The 14144-nt window shown below is 53.2% G+C and overlaps 1 protein-coding gene across 1 annotated transcript in view; it reads left to right on the top strand.

The window, feature by feature from the left end:
* Positions 1-13130, top strand: part of LOC134747692 (V-type proton ATPase catalytic subunit A) — a 34481-nt gene extending 21351 nt beyond the window's left edge. Inside the window, exons 10-14 of the mRNA XM_063682298.1 lie at positions 4365-4524; positions 5719-5788; positions 10193-10329; positions 11354-11543; positions 12149-13130. Of these exons, the coding sequence (XP_063538368.1) occupies positions 4365-4524; positions 5719-5788; positions 10193-10329; positions 11354-11543; positions 12149-12241 (650 nt within the window). The 3' untranslated portion in view covers positions 12242-13130. The remainder of the gene's footprint in view (positions 1-4364; positions 4525-5718; positions 5789-10192; positions 10330-11353; positions 11544-12148) is intronic.
* The last annotated feature ends 1014 nt before the right edge of the window (positions 13131-14144 follow it).

A 14144-nucleotide genomic window follows, 5' to 3' on the forward strand; every position in this document is an offset into this window, starting at 1 on the left:
TACCTCGGCGCCCGCCTCGCCTCCTTCTACGAGCGCGCCGGCCGCGTCAAGTGCCTGGGCAACCCCGACCGAGAGGGTGAGGCGTATCATATTCCGTCTGTCACCACTCACCAGGTATCACGCTGTCCGAGTACTTCCGCGACATGGGCTACAACGTGTCCATGATGGCGGACTCGACGTCGCGCTGGGCGGAGGCGCTGCGCGAGATCTCGGGGCGGCTGGCGGAGATGCCGGCGGACTCCGGCTACCCCGCGTACCTCGGCGCCCGCCTCGCCTCCTTCTACGAGCGCGCCGGCCGCGTCAAGTGCCTGGGCAACCCCGACCGAGAGGGTGAGGCGTATCATATTCCGTCTGTCACCACTCACCAGGTATCACGCTGTCCGAGTACTTCCGCGACATGGGCTACAACGTGTCCATGATGGCGGACTCGACGTCGCGCTGGGCGGAGGCGCTGCGCGAGATCTCGGGGCGGCTGGCGGAGATGCCGGCGGACTCCGGCTACCCCGCGTACCTCGGCGCCCGCCTCGCCTCCTTCTACGAGCGCGCCGGCCGCGTCAAGTGCCTGGGCAACCCCGACCGAGAGGGTGAGGCGTATCATATTCCGTCTGTCACCACTCACCAGGTATCACGCTGTCCGAGTACTTCCGCGACATGGGCTACAACGTGTCCATGATGGCGGACTCGACGTCGCGCTGGGCGGAGGCGCTGCGCGAGATCTCGGGGCGGCTGGCGGAGATGCCGGCGGACTCCGGCTACCCCGCGTACCTCGGCGCCCGCCTCGCCTCCTTCTACGAGCGCGCCGGCCGCGTCAAGTGCCTGGGCAACCCCGACCGAGAGGGTGAGGCGTATCATATTCCGTCTGTCACCACTCACCAGGTATCACGCTGTCCGAGTACTTCCGCGACATGGGCTACAACGTGTCCATGATGGCGGACTCGACGTCGCGCTGGGCGGAGGCGCTGCGCGAGATCTCGGGGCGGCTGGCGGAGATGCCGGCGGACTCCGGCTACCCCGCGTACCTCGGCGCCCGCCTCGCCTCCTTCTACGAGCGCGCCGGCCGCGTCAAGTGCCTGGGCAACCCCGACCGAGAGGGTGAGGCGTATCATATTCCGTCTGTCACCACTCACCAGGTATCACGCTGTCCGAGTACTTCCGCGACATGGGCTACAACGTGTCCATGATGGCGGACTCGACGTCGCGCTGGGCGGAGGCGCTGCGCGAGATCTCGGGGCGGCTGGCGGAGATGCCGGCGGACTCCGGCTACCCCGCGTACCTCGGCGCCCGCCTCGCCTCCTTCTACGAGCGCGCCGGCCGCGTCAAGTGCCTGGGCAACCCCGACCGAGAGGGTGAGGCGTATCATATTCCGTCTGTCACCACTCACCAGGTATCACGCTGTCCGAGTACTTCCGCGACATGGGCTACAACGTGTCCATGATGGCGGACTCGACGTCGCGCTGGGCGGAGGCGCTGCGCGAGATCTCGGGGCGGCTGGCGGAGATGCCGGCGGACTCCGGCTACCCCGCGTACCTCGGCGCCCGCCTCGCCTCCTTCTACGAGCGCGCCGGCCGCGTCAAGTGCCTGGGCAACCCCGACCGAGAGGGTGAGGCGTATCATATTCCGTCTGTCACCACTCACCAGGTATCACGCTGTCCGAGTACTTCCGCGACATGGGCTACAACGTGTCCATGATGGCGGACTCGACGTCGCGCTGGGCGGAGGCGCTGCGCGAGATCTCGGGGCGGCTGGCGGAGATGCCGGCGGACTCCGGCTACCCCGCGTACCTCGGCGCCCGCCTCGCCTCCTTCTACGAGCGCGCCGGCCGCGTCAAGTGCCTGGGCAACCCCGACCGAGAGGGTGAGGCGTATCATATTCCGTCTGTCACCACTCACCAGGTATCACGCTGTCCGAGTACTTCCGCGACATGGGCTACAACGTGTCCATGATGGCGGACTCGACGTCGCGCTGGGCGGAGGCGCTGCGCGAGATCTCGGGGCGGCTGGCGGAGATGCCGGCGGACTCCGGCTACCCCGCGTACCTCGGCGCCCGCCTCGCCTCCTTCTACGAGCGCGCCGGCCGCGTCAAGTGCCTGGGCAACCCCGACCGAGAGGGTGAGGCGTATCATATTCCGTCTGTCACCACTCACCAGGTATCACGCTGTCCGAGTACTTCCGCGACATGGGCTACAACGTGTCCATGATGGCGGACTCGACGTCGCGCTGGGCGGAGGCGCTGCGCGAGATCTCGGGGCGGCTGGCGGAGATGCCGGCGGACTCCGGCTACCCCGCGTACCTCGGCGCCCGCCTCGCCTCCTTCTACGAGCGCGCCGGCCGCGTCAAGTGCCTGGGCAACCCCGACCGAGAGGGTGAGGCGTATCATATTCCGTCTGTCACCACTCACCAGGTATCACGCTGTCCGAGTACTTCCGCGACATGGGCTACAACGTGTCCATGATGGCGGACTCGACGTCGCGCTGGGCGGAGGCGCTGCGCGAGATCTCGGGGCGGCTGGCGGAGATGCCGGCGGACTCCGGCTACCCCGCGTACCTCGGCGCCCGCCTCGCCTCCTTCTACGAGCGCGCCGGCCGCGTCAAGTGCCTGGGCAACCCCGACCGAGAGGGTGAGGCGTATCATATTCCGTCTGTCACCACTCACCAGGTATCACGCTGTCCGAGTACTTCCGCGACATGGGCTACAACGTGTCCATGATGGCGGACTCGACGTCGCGCTGGGCGGAGGCGCTGCGCGAGATCTCGGGGCGGCTGGCGGAGATGCCGGCGGACTCCGGCTACCCCGCGTACCTCGGCGCCCGCCTCGCCTCCTTCTACGAGCGCGCCGGCCGCGTCAAGTGCCTGGGCAACCCCGACCGAGAGGGTGAGGCGTATCATATTCCGTCTGTCACCACTCACCAGGTATCACGCTGTCCGAGTACTTCCGCGACATGGGCTACAACGTGTCCATGATGGCGGACTCGACGTCGCGCTGGGCGGAGGCGCTGCGCGAGATCTCGGGGCGGCTGGCGGAGATGCCGGCGGACTCCGGCTACCCCGCGTACCTCGGCGCCCGCCTCGCCTCCTTCTACGAGCGCGCCGGCCGCGTCAAGTGCCTGGGCAACCCCGACCGAGAGGGTGAGGCGTATCATATTCCGTCTGTCACCACTCACCAGGTATCACGCTGTCCGAGTACTTCCGCGACATGGGCTACAACGTGTCCATGATGGCGGACTCGACGTCGCGCTGGGCGGAGGCGCTGCGCGAGATCTCGGGGCGGCTGGCGGAGATGCCGGCGGACTCCGGCTACCCCGCGTACCTCGGCGCCCGCCTCGCCTCCTTCTACGAGCGCGCCGGCCGCGTCAAGTGCCTGGGCAACCCCGACCGAGAGGGTGAGGCGTATCATATTCCGTCTGTCACCACTCACCAGGTATCACGCTGTCCGAGTACTTCCGCGACATGGGCTACAACGTGTCCATGATGGCGGACTCGACGTCGCGCTGGGCGGAGGCGCTGCGCGAGATCTCGGGGCGGCTGGCGGAGATGCCGGCGGACTCCGGCTACCCCGCGTACCTCGGCGCCCGCCTCGCCTCCTTCTACGAGCGCGCCGGCCGCGTCAAGTGCCTGGGCAACCCCGACCGAGAGGGTGAGGCGTATCATATTCCGTCTGTCACCACTCACCAGGTATCACGCTGTCCGAGTACTTCCGCGACATGGGCTACAACGTGTCCATGATGGCGGACTCGACGTCGCGCTGGGCGGAGGCGCTGCGCGAGATCTCGGGGCGGCTGGCGGAGATGCCGGCGGACTCCGGCTACCCCGCGTACCTCGGCGCCCGCCTCGCCTCCTTCTACGAGCGCGCCGGCCGCGTCAAGTGCCTGGGCAACCCCGACCGAGAGGGTGAGGCGTATCATATTCCGCACCGTTGGATCACCCTGATCCGGAAACGCTTTGCCCCGTTTTACGAGTTGTCTGTGATGCCGGACTCCTGGTCCCGTCGGGCTGGGGCGTCCCCCGCCCCCGCCCCCGCCCCCGCCCCCGCCCCTGCGGATGCGGCCAGGGCGACCGGCGACCCCGATAGGAAGGGTGAACCGTAGCGGCATATAATATGCTAATATTCCCCACCGTGCCGTACGCGATCCATAGGCACATTGTCCCGTTCTACGACTAGTCTTTAATGGCCGCTCCCCGTGTGGATGATACCTCATGGCGTGCCGCGTATGATAATCAAACACACTTTGAATAATTCTTCCTCCTTGTTTATTCTTACGCCCCTGAATGATTATCTAACGAATAAAAATGTCAGAAAGTATATCAAATTGAATGAAGTACGTTAGCGGTGTCTTTAACGGATCAGTCAACTTTTTCCCTCTTCCAGGTTCCGTGTCCATCGTAGGCGCCGTGTCGCCGCCCGGTGGTGACTTCTCGGACCCCGTGACCGCCGCCACCCTCGGCATCGTCCAGGTGTTCTGGGGTCTCGACAAGAAGCTCGCCCAGAGGAAGCACTTCCCCTCCATCAACTGGCTCATCTCCTACAGGTACCGTATTAGTTGACTTCTCGAACCCCGTGACCGCCGCCACCCTCGGCATCGTCCAGGTGTTCTGGGGTCTCGACAAGAAGCTCGCCCAGAGGAAGCACTTCCCCTCCATCAACTGGCTCATCTCCTACAGGTACCGTATTAGTTGACTTCTCGAACCCCGTGACCGCCGCCACCCTCGGCATCGTCCAGGTGTTCTGGGGTCTCGACAAGAAGCTCGCCCAGAGGAAGCACTTCCCCTCCATCAACTGGCTCATCTCCTACAGGTACCGTATTAGTTGACTTCTCGAACCCCGTGACCGCCGCCACCCTCGGCATCGTCCAGGTGTTCTGGGGTCTCGACAAGAAGCTCGCCCAGAGGAAGCACTTCCCCTCCATCAACTGGCTCATCTCCTACAGGTACCGTATTAGTTGACTTCTCGAACCCCGTGACCGCCGCCACCCTCGGCATCGTCCAGGTGTTCTGGGGTCTCGACAAGAAGCTCGCCCAGAGGAAGCACTTCCCCTCCATCAACTGGCTCATCTCCTACAGGTACCGTATTAGTTGACTTCTCGAACCCCGTGACCGCCGCCACCCTCGGCATCGTCCAGGTGTTCTGGGGTCTCGACAAGAAGCTCGCCCAGAGGAAGCACTTCCCCTCCATCAACTGGCTCATCTCCTACAGGTACCGTATTAGTTGACTTCTCGAACCCCGTGACCGCCGCCACCCTCGGCATCGTCCAGGTGTTCTGGGGTCTCGACAAGAAGCTCGCCCAGAGGAAGCACTTCCCCTCCATCAACTGGCTCATCTCCTACAGGTACCGTATTAGTTGACTTCTCGAACCCCGTGACCGCCGCCACCCTCGGCATCGTCCAGGTGTTCTGGGGTCTCGACAAGAAGCTCGCCCAGAGGAAGCACTTCCCCTCCATCAACTGGCTCATCTCCTACAGGTACCGTATTAGTTGACTTCTCGAACCCCGTGACCGCCGCCACCCTCGGCATCGTCCAGGTGTTCTGGGGTCTCGACAAGAAGCTCGCCCAGAGGAAGCACTTCCCCTCCATCAACTGGCTCATCTCCTACAGGTACCGTATTAGTTGACTTCTCGGACCCCGTGACCGCCGCCACCCTCGGCATTGTTTCCTAGATGTAATCTAGTTTATTACCTTTTATAAAATATATCGTCAAGTATATCAATTCGTGTTTTGTTTGCAGCAAGTACATGCGCGCTCTCGATGACTTCTATGACAAGAACTACCCCGACTTCGTGCCCCTCAGGACCAAGGTAACCACTATACCATATAAAAAAACTGTATATTACCATTGACATGATAAATGATAAAAAAAATACTAGGCTGTTTTTAAACTTTACAAATATTATTCAGCCTCTGAAAGTTGCCAAAATTTCGTTTAATTTTGTTGCGATTTCATTCAAAATACAAATTGTTCAGTATGACTTACATGTTTACTTCCCAGATTAAGAGCCCGGTTACGATTTTAGTCGCAAAAATGTAAAGTTGATAGATTTCTTCTGTGAAATTGTACACCTTTTGTTACCTAATTGAAATAACAAGTACTGGTTTCTATTAGCACGACTTCTTATCTCTAGGTTTATCAGATCATTTTTTTGAAAAAAGGCTTACTAAATTAGTAATGAATTTTTTTCTGATGGACGTTTAGGTAAACGCGTGTAAAGCACTGACTTTGATGCTCTTATTTGTAAATTTCGTAAAGTTTGGACTGCTAAAAATGGTAAATTTGTATTACACATATTCTGTACTCTAGGTTTATCAGATTACATTGTTGTTATATGACTTAGAGTTCGAGGAAATGAAAGTTAAACGAATTCAATTTTCTCCAGAAATGACCTCAAAACAAGTGACAATTTCTCCGAAAATCTACTTATTTTCGACGTAGATTGCATACTCAAATAATCTGCAATGTTTACTTAAACTGTTGCTGTACTTCATTTTATTTAAATTGCAACTTTTATTTTCTGACGATTTTTTAAAAACTTCCCCTTTTTCTGGCATAACATCGGTGACACGCGCTCGCGGCCTCAGTCCCGCGCGGGAGCTGGTAGAGGCAAGACGTTTGTTGATCGGCTCCGCACGTTGCATCGACGACGACGAAGTTATTTATCATTGTGTGCGTCGCTCGCCGTGTAAAAAGTTATATTTGTTTGCGTGTTTGGCTGTACTGTGTGCGTGTAAACTGCGACCAGAAACTTTAATCCTTGGGTTGTAAGTACTTGTTTATTAACCGCCTTCAAAAAAAAGGAGGTTCTCAGTTTGACCCGTATGTTTGTATGTATATGTATGTATGTATGTATGTATGTATGTTTGTTCGCGATTATCTCGCATTTGGCTGAACCGATTTTAATGCGGTTTTTAGAAAAGTGTTTGTTACATTCTGGAGAAGGTTTTAGTATACATAGAGCTGAGCTGATGCTGAACCCTGGCTGTACCTAGTGGAACGCAGGTTTAGTGCAACATAGGCACACGCTGTTTTGGTCTGTCTTGATGAGCAATTAGGAGAGCAGTACCCAAGATGGAGCTGATGCTGAACCCTGACTGTACCTAGTGGAAATCAGGTTTCGTGCAACATAGGCACACGCTGTTTTGGTTATTCGACACGTCTTGATGAGCAATTAGGAGAGCAGTACCCAAGATGGAGCTGATGCTGAACCCTGGCTGTACCTAGTGGAACGCAGGTTTGGTGCAACATAGGCACACGCTGTTTTGGTCTTCTGACACGTCTTGATGAGCAATTAGGAGAGCAGTACCCAAGATGGAGCTGATGCTGAACCCTGGCTGTACCTAGTGGAAATCAGGTTTCGTGCAACATAGGCACACGCTGTTTTGGTTATTCGACACGTCTTGATGAGCAATTAGGAGAGCAGTACCCAAGATGGAGCTGATGCTGGACCCTGGCTGTACCTAGTGGAAAGCAGGTTTGGTGCAACATAGGCACACGCTGTTTTGGTCTTCCGACACGTCTTGATGAGCAATTAGGAGAGCAGTACCCAAGATGGAGCTGATGCTGAACCCTGGCTGTACCTAGTGGAAATCAGGTTTCGTGCAACATAGGCACACGCTGATTTGGTTATTCGACACGTCTTGATGAGCAATTAGGAGAGCAGTACCCAAGATGGAGCTGATGCTGGACCCTGGCTGTACCTAGTGGAAAGCAGGTTTGGTGCAACATAGGCACACGCTGTTTTGGTCTTCCGACACGTCTTGATGAGCAATTAGGAGAGCAGTACCCAAGATGGAGCTGATGCTGAACCCTGGCTGTACCTAGTGGAAATCAGGTTTCGTGCAACATAGGCACACGCTGATTTGGTTATTCGACACGTCTTGATGAGCAATTAGGAGAGCAGTACCCAAGATGGAGCTGATGCTGAACCCTGGCTGTACCTAGTGGAACGCAGGTTTGGTGCAACATAGGCACACGCTGTTTTGGTCTTCCGACACGTCTTGATGAGCAATTAGGAGAGCAGTACCCAAGATGGAGCTGATGCTGAACCCTGGCTGTACCTAGTGGAAATCAGGTTTCGTGCAACATAGGCACACGCTGTTTTGGTTATTCGACACGTCTTGATGAGCAATTAGGAGAGCAGTACCCAAGATGGAGCTGATGCTGAACCCTGGCTGTACCTAGTGGAACGCAGGTTTGGTGCAACATAGGCACACGCTGTTTTGGTCTTCCGACACGTCTTGATGAGCAATTAGGAGAGCAGTACCCAAGATGGAGCTGATGCTGAACCCTGGCTGTACCTAGTGGAAATCAGGTTTCGTGCAACATAGGCACACGCTGTTTTGGTTATTCGACACGTCTTGATGAGCAATTAGGAGAGCAGTACCCAAGATGGAGCTGATGCTGAACCCTGGCTGTACCTAGTGGAACTCAGGTTTCGTGCAACATAGGCACACGCTGTTTTGGTCCTCCGACACGTCTTGATGAACACTTGGGAGAGCAGTACCCAAGATAGAGCTGATGCTGAACCCTGGCTGTACCTAGTGGAACTCAGGTTCATTTATTGTTATCAGAACTTTCACCCCCTTTTAACCCCCAGTACCTACTGCATGTTAAACGTGTGGTAGCTCTGGTCAGGTGGCTGCTTCATCTGGCAGCCCTCCAGGTGTTCCAGGTCTTGAAGAACTTAACCTGCCTACAGCATACTCTACCAACTTCAGATTAAAAGAGTTTTATCCCTGATCCGATGCGTCCAGCAGCACTCCAGGTGTTCCAGGTTTTGAGCTGTCTCCGTCATACACTACCCACAACACGTTGAGCGAGTGTTACCCACCCTTTGCCCTTCACCATTTGCACTCAGCAGCACTCCAGGTGTTTCAGATCTGGAGCTTTCCCCATCATACACTACCAGCGGCACGTTGAGCGAGTGTTACCCGTTACCCCTGACCCCTTGTACCCAGCAGCACTCCAGGTGTTCCAGGTCTGGAGCTTTCCCTATCATACACTACCAGCAGCACGTTGAGCTAGTGTTACCCCTGACTCTTTGCACCCAGAAGCATTCCAGGTGTTCCAGGTCTTGAGCTGTATCCATCGTACACTACACACTACCAGCGGCATGTTGAGCGAGTGTTACCCCTGACCCTTTGCACCCAGCAGCACTTCAGGTGTTCCAGGTCTTGAGTTTTCCCCATCATACTCTACCAGCGGCACGTTGAGCGAGTGTTACCCCTGACCCTTTGCACCCAGAAGCACTCCAGGTGTTCCAGGTCTTGAGCAGTATTCATCGTACAACCAACCACACGTTGAGCGAGCGTTAGAAGAGTGGAGAAGAGAAGAGGATGACTTTGGAAATAAAAATTATTATCACCCTTCCCAACGATTAAGACTATCTCCATAATATCAAATTCCATCCAAATCGGTTTTATTGGATCCCATACAAATTTCCATTCCCCCCCCCCCCCCCCCCTCGTTTCTGGGGTAAAACCTATCCTATGTCCTTCCCCAGGGACTCAAACTATGTCCATACCTCATTTCATCTTAATCGGTTCAGCGTTTATTGATTCCCCATACAAATTTCCACCTCCTTAAAGGGTGAGTTCTTGAATAAAAAGTATTCTATGTCCTTCCCCGGGATTCAAACTATCTGTATACCAAATTTCAACAAAAGGCTAGTTTCCCCTCTGGGTTGGAACGTTGGAAAGTCAGATCGCAGTCGCTTTCGTAAAAACTAGTGCCTACGCCAATTCTTGGGATTAGTTGCCAAGCGGACCCCAGCAGACTTCCATGAGCCGTGGCAAAAAGGCTGGGATAACGCGAGTAAGATGATTATATATATATATAAGATATTGCCTTAGTGCAAATCATTATCATAATGCTATATAATTTGTATGTATTATATGAATACATAGGTAAATTGTTAAGAGTAATAAACGATTATATCAAATTTACCGAAAGTTTTATTTTAACCTAATTAAAGTTATAAAGTGACGCATAATGTTGCGAAAGTATCAATATTGTTTAGGCGGTCGCGTTATTTCAAGCAGCGGCCGGCGTTCGGTTACTGTGTAAAAGTCGTATCTTCGCGCGTTTTCAAATCGACTACGGGCTCTTAAGACTGAGGGTTGGAAAAACATTTTGTGTGTCGATTATCTGAACAATTTTGTATTTTATTCCTCAAAGAACGTTAAACTGACCATTTGATATATGACAGGTCAAGGAGATTCTCCAGGAAGAAGAAGATTTGTCAGAAATCGTGCAGCTGGTCGGCAAGGCGTCGCTGGCCGAGACCGACAAGATCACACTCGAGGTCGCCAAGCTGCTCAAGGACGACTTCCTGCAGCAGAACAGGTACCCGACCCTGGACAATAGTGTAACATCTGTCACAAGGAGACCCCCAGGAGGACGATCTGTCAGACATCGTGCAGCTGGTCGGCAAGGCGTCGCTGGCCGAGACCGACAAAATCACAAGGACGACTTCCTGCAGCAGAACAGGTAGAGCTCGTTCCCACTATGTCGGATCTCGGAACGATTTTTAATCGGGTGTCGTAGCGGCAGAACATTTTATATGAAGCTGTTCACACACGAACGACAACGATTTTGTGTCGAAGCCGACATAAAATATCGTGTGTTTTGTCAGCCCTCCGTCCGGCGGCTGTGTCGGCGGCGCTGTTCACGTGATGCCGGGTGTCGGACCGCCCCCGCACCCCCCGCACCCCCCCGCGCCCCCCGCACCCCCCGCACCCCCCGCGCCCCCCGCACCCCCCGCACCCCCCGCGCGTCTCATGAGAACCTCAAATGGCACCAGCTGCGGGCGTGGCCGACACCCGACTAGTGTGAACAGAGGCGCCGACACCCGATTAAAAATCCTTTCGACATCCGACATAGTGGGAACGAGCTCGTACCCGACCCCGGACAATAGTGTAACATCTGTTGAAAGCTTAGCACTGGTGCAGCTTGTGAACATTAGATGGACAGTACTTACATTTAGACTTCAGCGGCTTAACCGCTTTGACATTACTCGATGTTGAGCTTATTAAGCTAGAGCGTCGCCCGGTGCGCGCGACTCTAGTCCCAGCGACTCCAAAGTAGCAGCTCGTCGCTCTAGAAAGGTTGAGGATTCATTTAGTGTTGGCAAGTCATTGTTGCTTTGATTCTCTAAATGGTAAGCCCGCAAAGTATATTGGTCAAGTTTCCTCTGCAAAACAAGATTTAGCTAGTGGAAACAGTTTTCTCCCGAAATGGAAATTGTATGGTAAAAGTGCCTAGTGTCAGTAGCTATTTTTCCCTCTTAACTCTAAAGGTTCACTTTGTCTACATAATCAGATATTTTTTCATATATTGAATTGTTACTATTCTTTAATCTACTCGACAGCTATTCGGCCTACGATCGCTTCTGCCCGTTCTACAAGACGGTGGGCATGTTGAAGAACATGATCTCGTTCTACGACATGTCGCGACACGCCGTGGAGGCCACCGCGCAGTCCGACAACAAGGTCACGTGGAACACCATCCGCGACGCCATGGGGCCCATCCTCTACCAGCTCTCCTCCATGAAATTCAAGGTCAGGTTACTTATCATAATTGTCTTTTCGACACCCACCGGGAGTCTAAAATGCTCGTAGAGAAACTTTCCTAATCATTATGATTGACGACTTCTACTAAGAGTAGGATTTCTATAACGAATGCCACGAGAAGGCCGATAATTATTTTTGGATAAGTGAGTTTTCTTAAAACTTCCATTAAGAGCCTACGTTTCAGTGCAGGGGCCCGTCTATCAAAAGCTCGGAGCTCGCAATACGAGCGGATGTCACTTTTTGACAGCTTTCGTCACAAAGGGAGTCACTCGTATCGCAAGCTACAAGATAAACGGGCCCCAGACCTTTCGGCGGTATCTTCCGACTCGAACCCGCCAAAACGAACGAATCACTGCATAATTTCTACTAGTCATCTGTGCCTGAAATTTTGAAAATACATAGAAATTGACGGATAATCCGATAGGGAAAATTGTCGGCGGGCAAACGGTTTCATTCGCGACAAGAAAAAAATATTAGCTTTCGTCAGTTCGGGCACGAGCGCTCGCCGGCCGAGTTCAAATCGAGTAACTAGGCCTGAGGCAAAATCCAAGTCGTACGTTTGGAATAATTAGAATGCAATGTTTCGGCGACAGGACCCCGTGAAGGAGGGCGAGGCGAAGATCAAGGCGGACTTCGACCAGCTGCTCGAGGACATGGCCGCCGCCTTCCGCAACCTCGAGGACTAGGCGAGTGAGGGATGGCCGGACCGGAGTGTGGTCCCCGCACCCCGCGCCCCGCACCCCGCACCCCGCACACCGCACCCCGCGCCGGGGCGAGGCGTCACACTATCTCACCCCGTTAGAGCTGCTGACTGCCGAGTGCGGGCAGCCGTTGTGCGGCAGTCAGAGGCCCGCCAGTGTTATCCGCTTGTAGTTTATAATTTTAGCACTTGAACATATTGCACGAAAGTCTCCGGATAGGTGACGCCCCGCCCCGGATCTTAGCCCCAGGAGCCCCCGCCCCCTGACGTCCGGTTTCTTGCGGGATACGGTTTTCTGCAGGATTCCGTTTTATTAGTGTACGTGATAGTATAGTAACGTTCCGTCTGCGGGATCCCGCCCGCGTCCTACAGAAAACTGGATCCTGCAGAAAACTGGACGTCGGAGGGAGAGCGGCCTATTTGTCTATGTAGAGAGTGCGTAGGTTGTTAAGTACGTGTATTACTTATTTAAAGCTGTCGGGCCGCGTCCATTGTAAATATTGTTCCCCCTCGGTGCCTCGCACCTTCGGTCGATTAGTTGTTACTATTAAATAATATATACTATTTATACACCCTCCCTGTGAATTATTTGCCCGATGATATTTTGTGTGAATTTTCGAAATCGACGTATCAGTGAAATATCCTCTTGCATTCCACGTTATGTTTATAGTTAATCGAAATCGTGTAATCGCTTCGGCTCGCCGGCCGGTCGCTCGGCCGACAGTTGTGTTCAGTATTAAGTCGGTTCCAGTTGTACAAATATAAACGATTTCCTCGTATTGCTCGAGATTCTTGCTGTTTCGGCTCTGTGACGTTAAGTGTTGAGAGGAGACGAGAGTTATTATATTATAAATAATAAATATATTAAATATTAATGTTGTACTTATTGAGTAGGCCGCTATCCAAAATGCTGATGTTATACAAAAATCACAATAGAGAATATTATGCGAAGCTCTGCACGGGTGGCGCCCCTTCCACAATCTGAGGGTCTATCGCGAAACAAGAAAAATCGAAATTTCGTTATCTAGCATCTCTGTCGCTCTTGCATATTCGAGCGATAAAGAGGGAGATAGCGAAATTTCGGATTCGCGTCTCCCGGTAGGTCCTCTGTAAACAAACCGCCTTGATGCATCAACGTTATATTTTATTATCTCTGAAAACTTGTCAAAAACCTGTTAAAGGTACAGTATGTATAAGTTAGTCTATGGTTTACTAAAAAGGCTAGTGCTGCACCCTGGTAGCAGAACATTGCAGTAATATCCCCTATTCACAAATTGAAGTCACTGGTAAAAGCGAAGGAATAAAACTCCCACAAAAAAGCCTAACCACATCCACAATAACCTATAGGAGGGTAAGTAAGGACACGAGATCATACCCCCCAAAAAGGGGAGAGGGGGGGGGGTCGACTCCCCAGGTCCAATTCGTCCAGGTCTTAGCAACTAGGGCAAGTAATATATCATTTTCGTGTAATTTATGGACGAGGAATTCATTTTTGAAATAATTATTAAACCTTATCATACAAAAAAATGAAAATGTAATTTTTTTGTGACAATTTTGGCTGTTACAATCATAGTATGGCGAAATAAATTTTTTATAGTGCGTGGCGGTGACGATTTCCATACAAATGGAACTATGACCAGTCAAAGATTAAAAATGTTTACAAAAAATCGGCCGTATTTAATTGATGTTGAAAATTTCAGCTTTTTTGGTTTAGATTGTATACATGTGATGTGATAGTATAACAAAGTCGCTTCCTGCGGTGGCAGCATGGTTGCATTTTTGTCACTTGTCACTAACTCACTATATACATATATATAATTCATTTATTGCAAGTAAGTTACACTCATAATGTGACTATGCCTGTCACTTTCGCACTTACATACTTAGAA

Source organism: Cydia strobilella, chromosome 15 (genome assembly GCF_947568885.1).
Source record: "Cydia strobilella chromosome 15, ilCydStro3.1, whole genome shotgun sequence".
In the NCBI taxonomy this organism is placed as follows: Eukaryota; Metazoa; Arthropoda; class Insecta; order Lepidoptera; family Tortricidae; genus Cydia; species Cydia strobilella.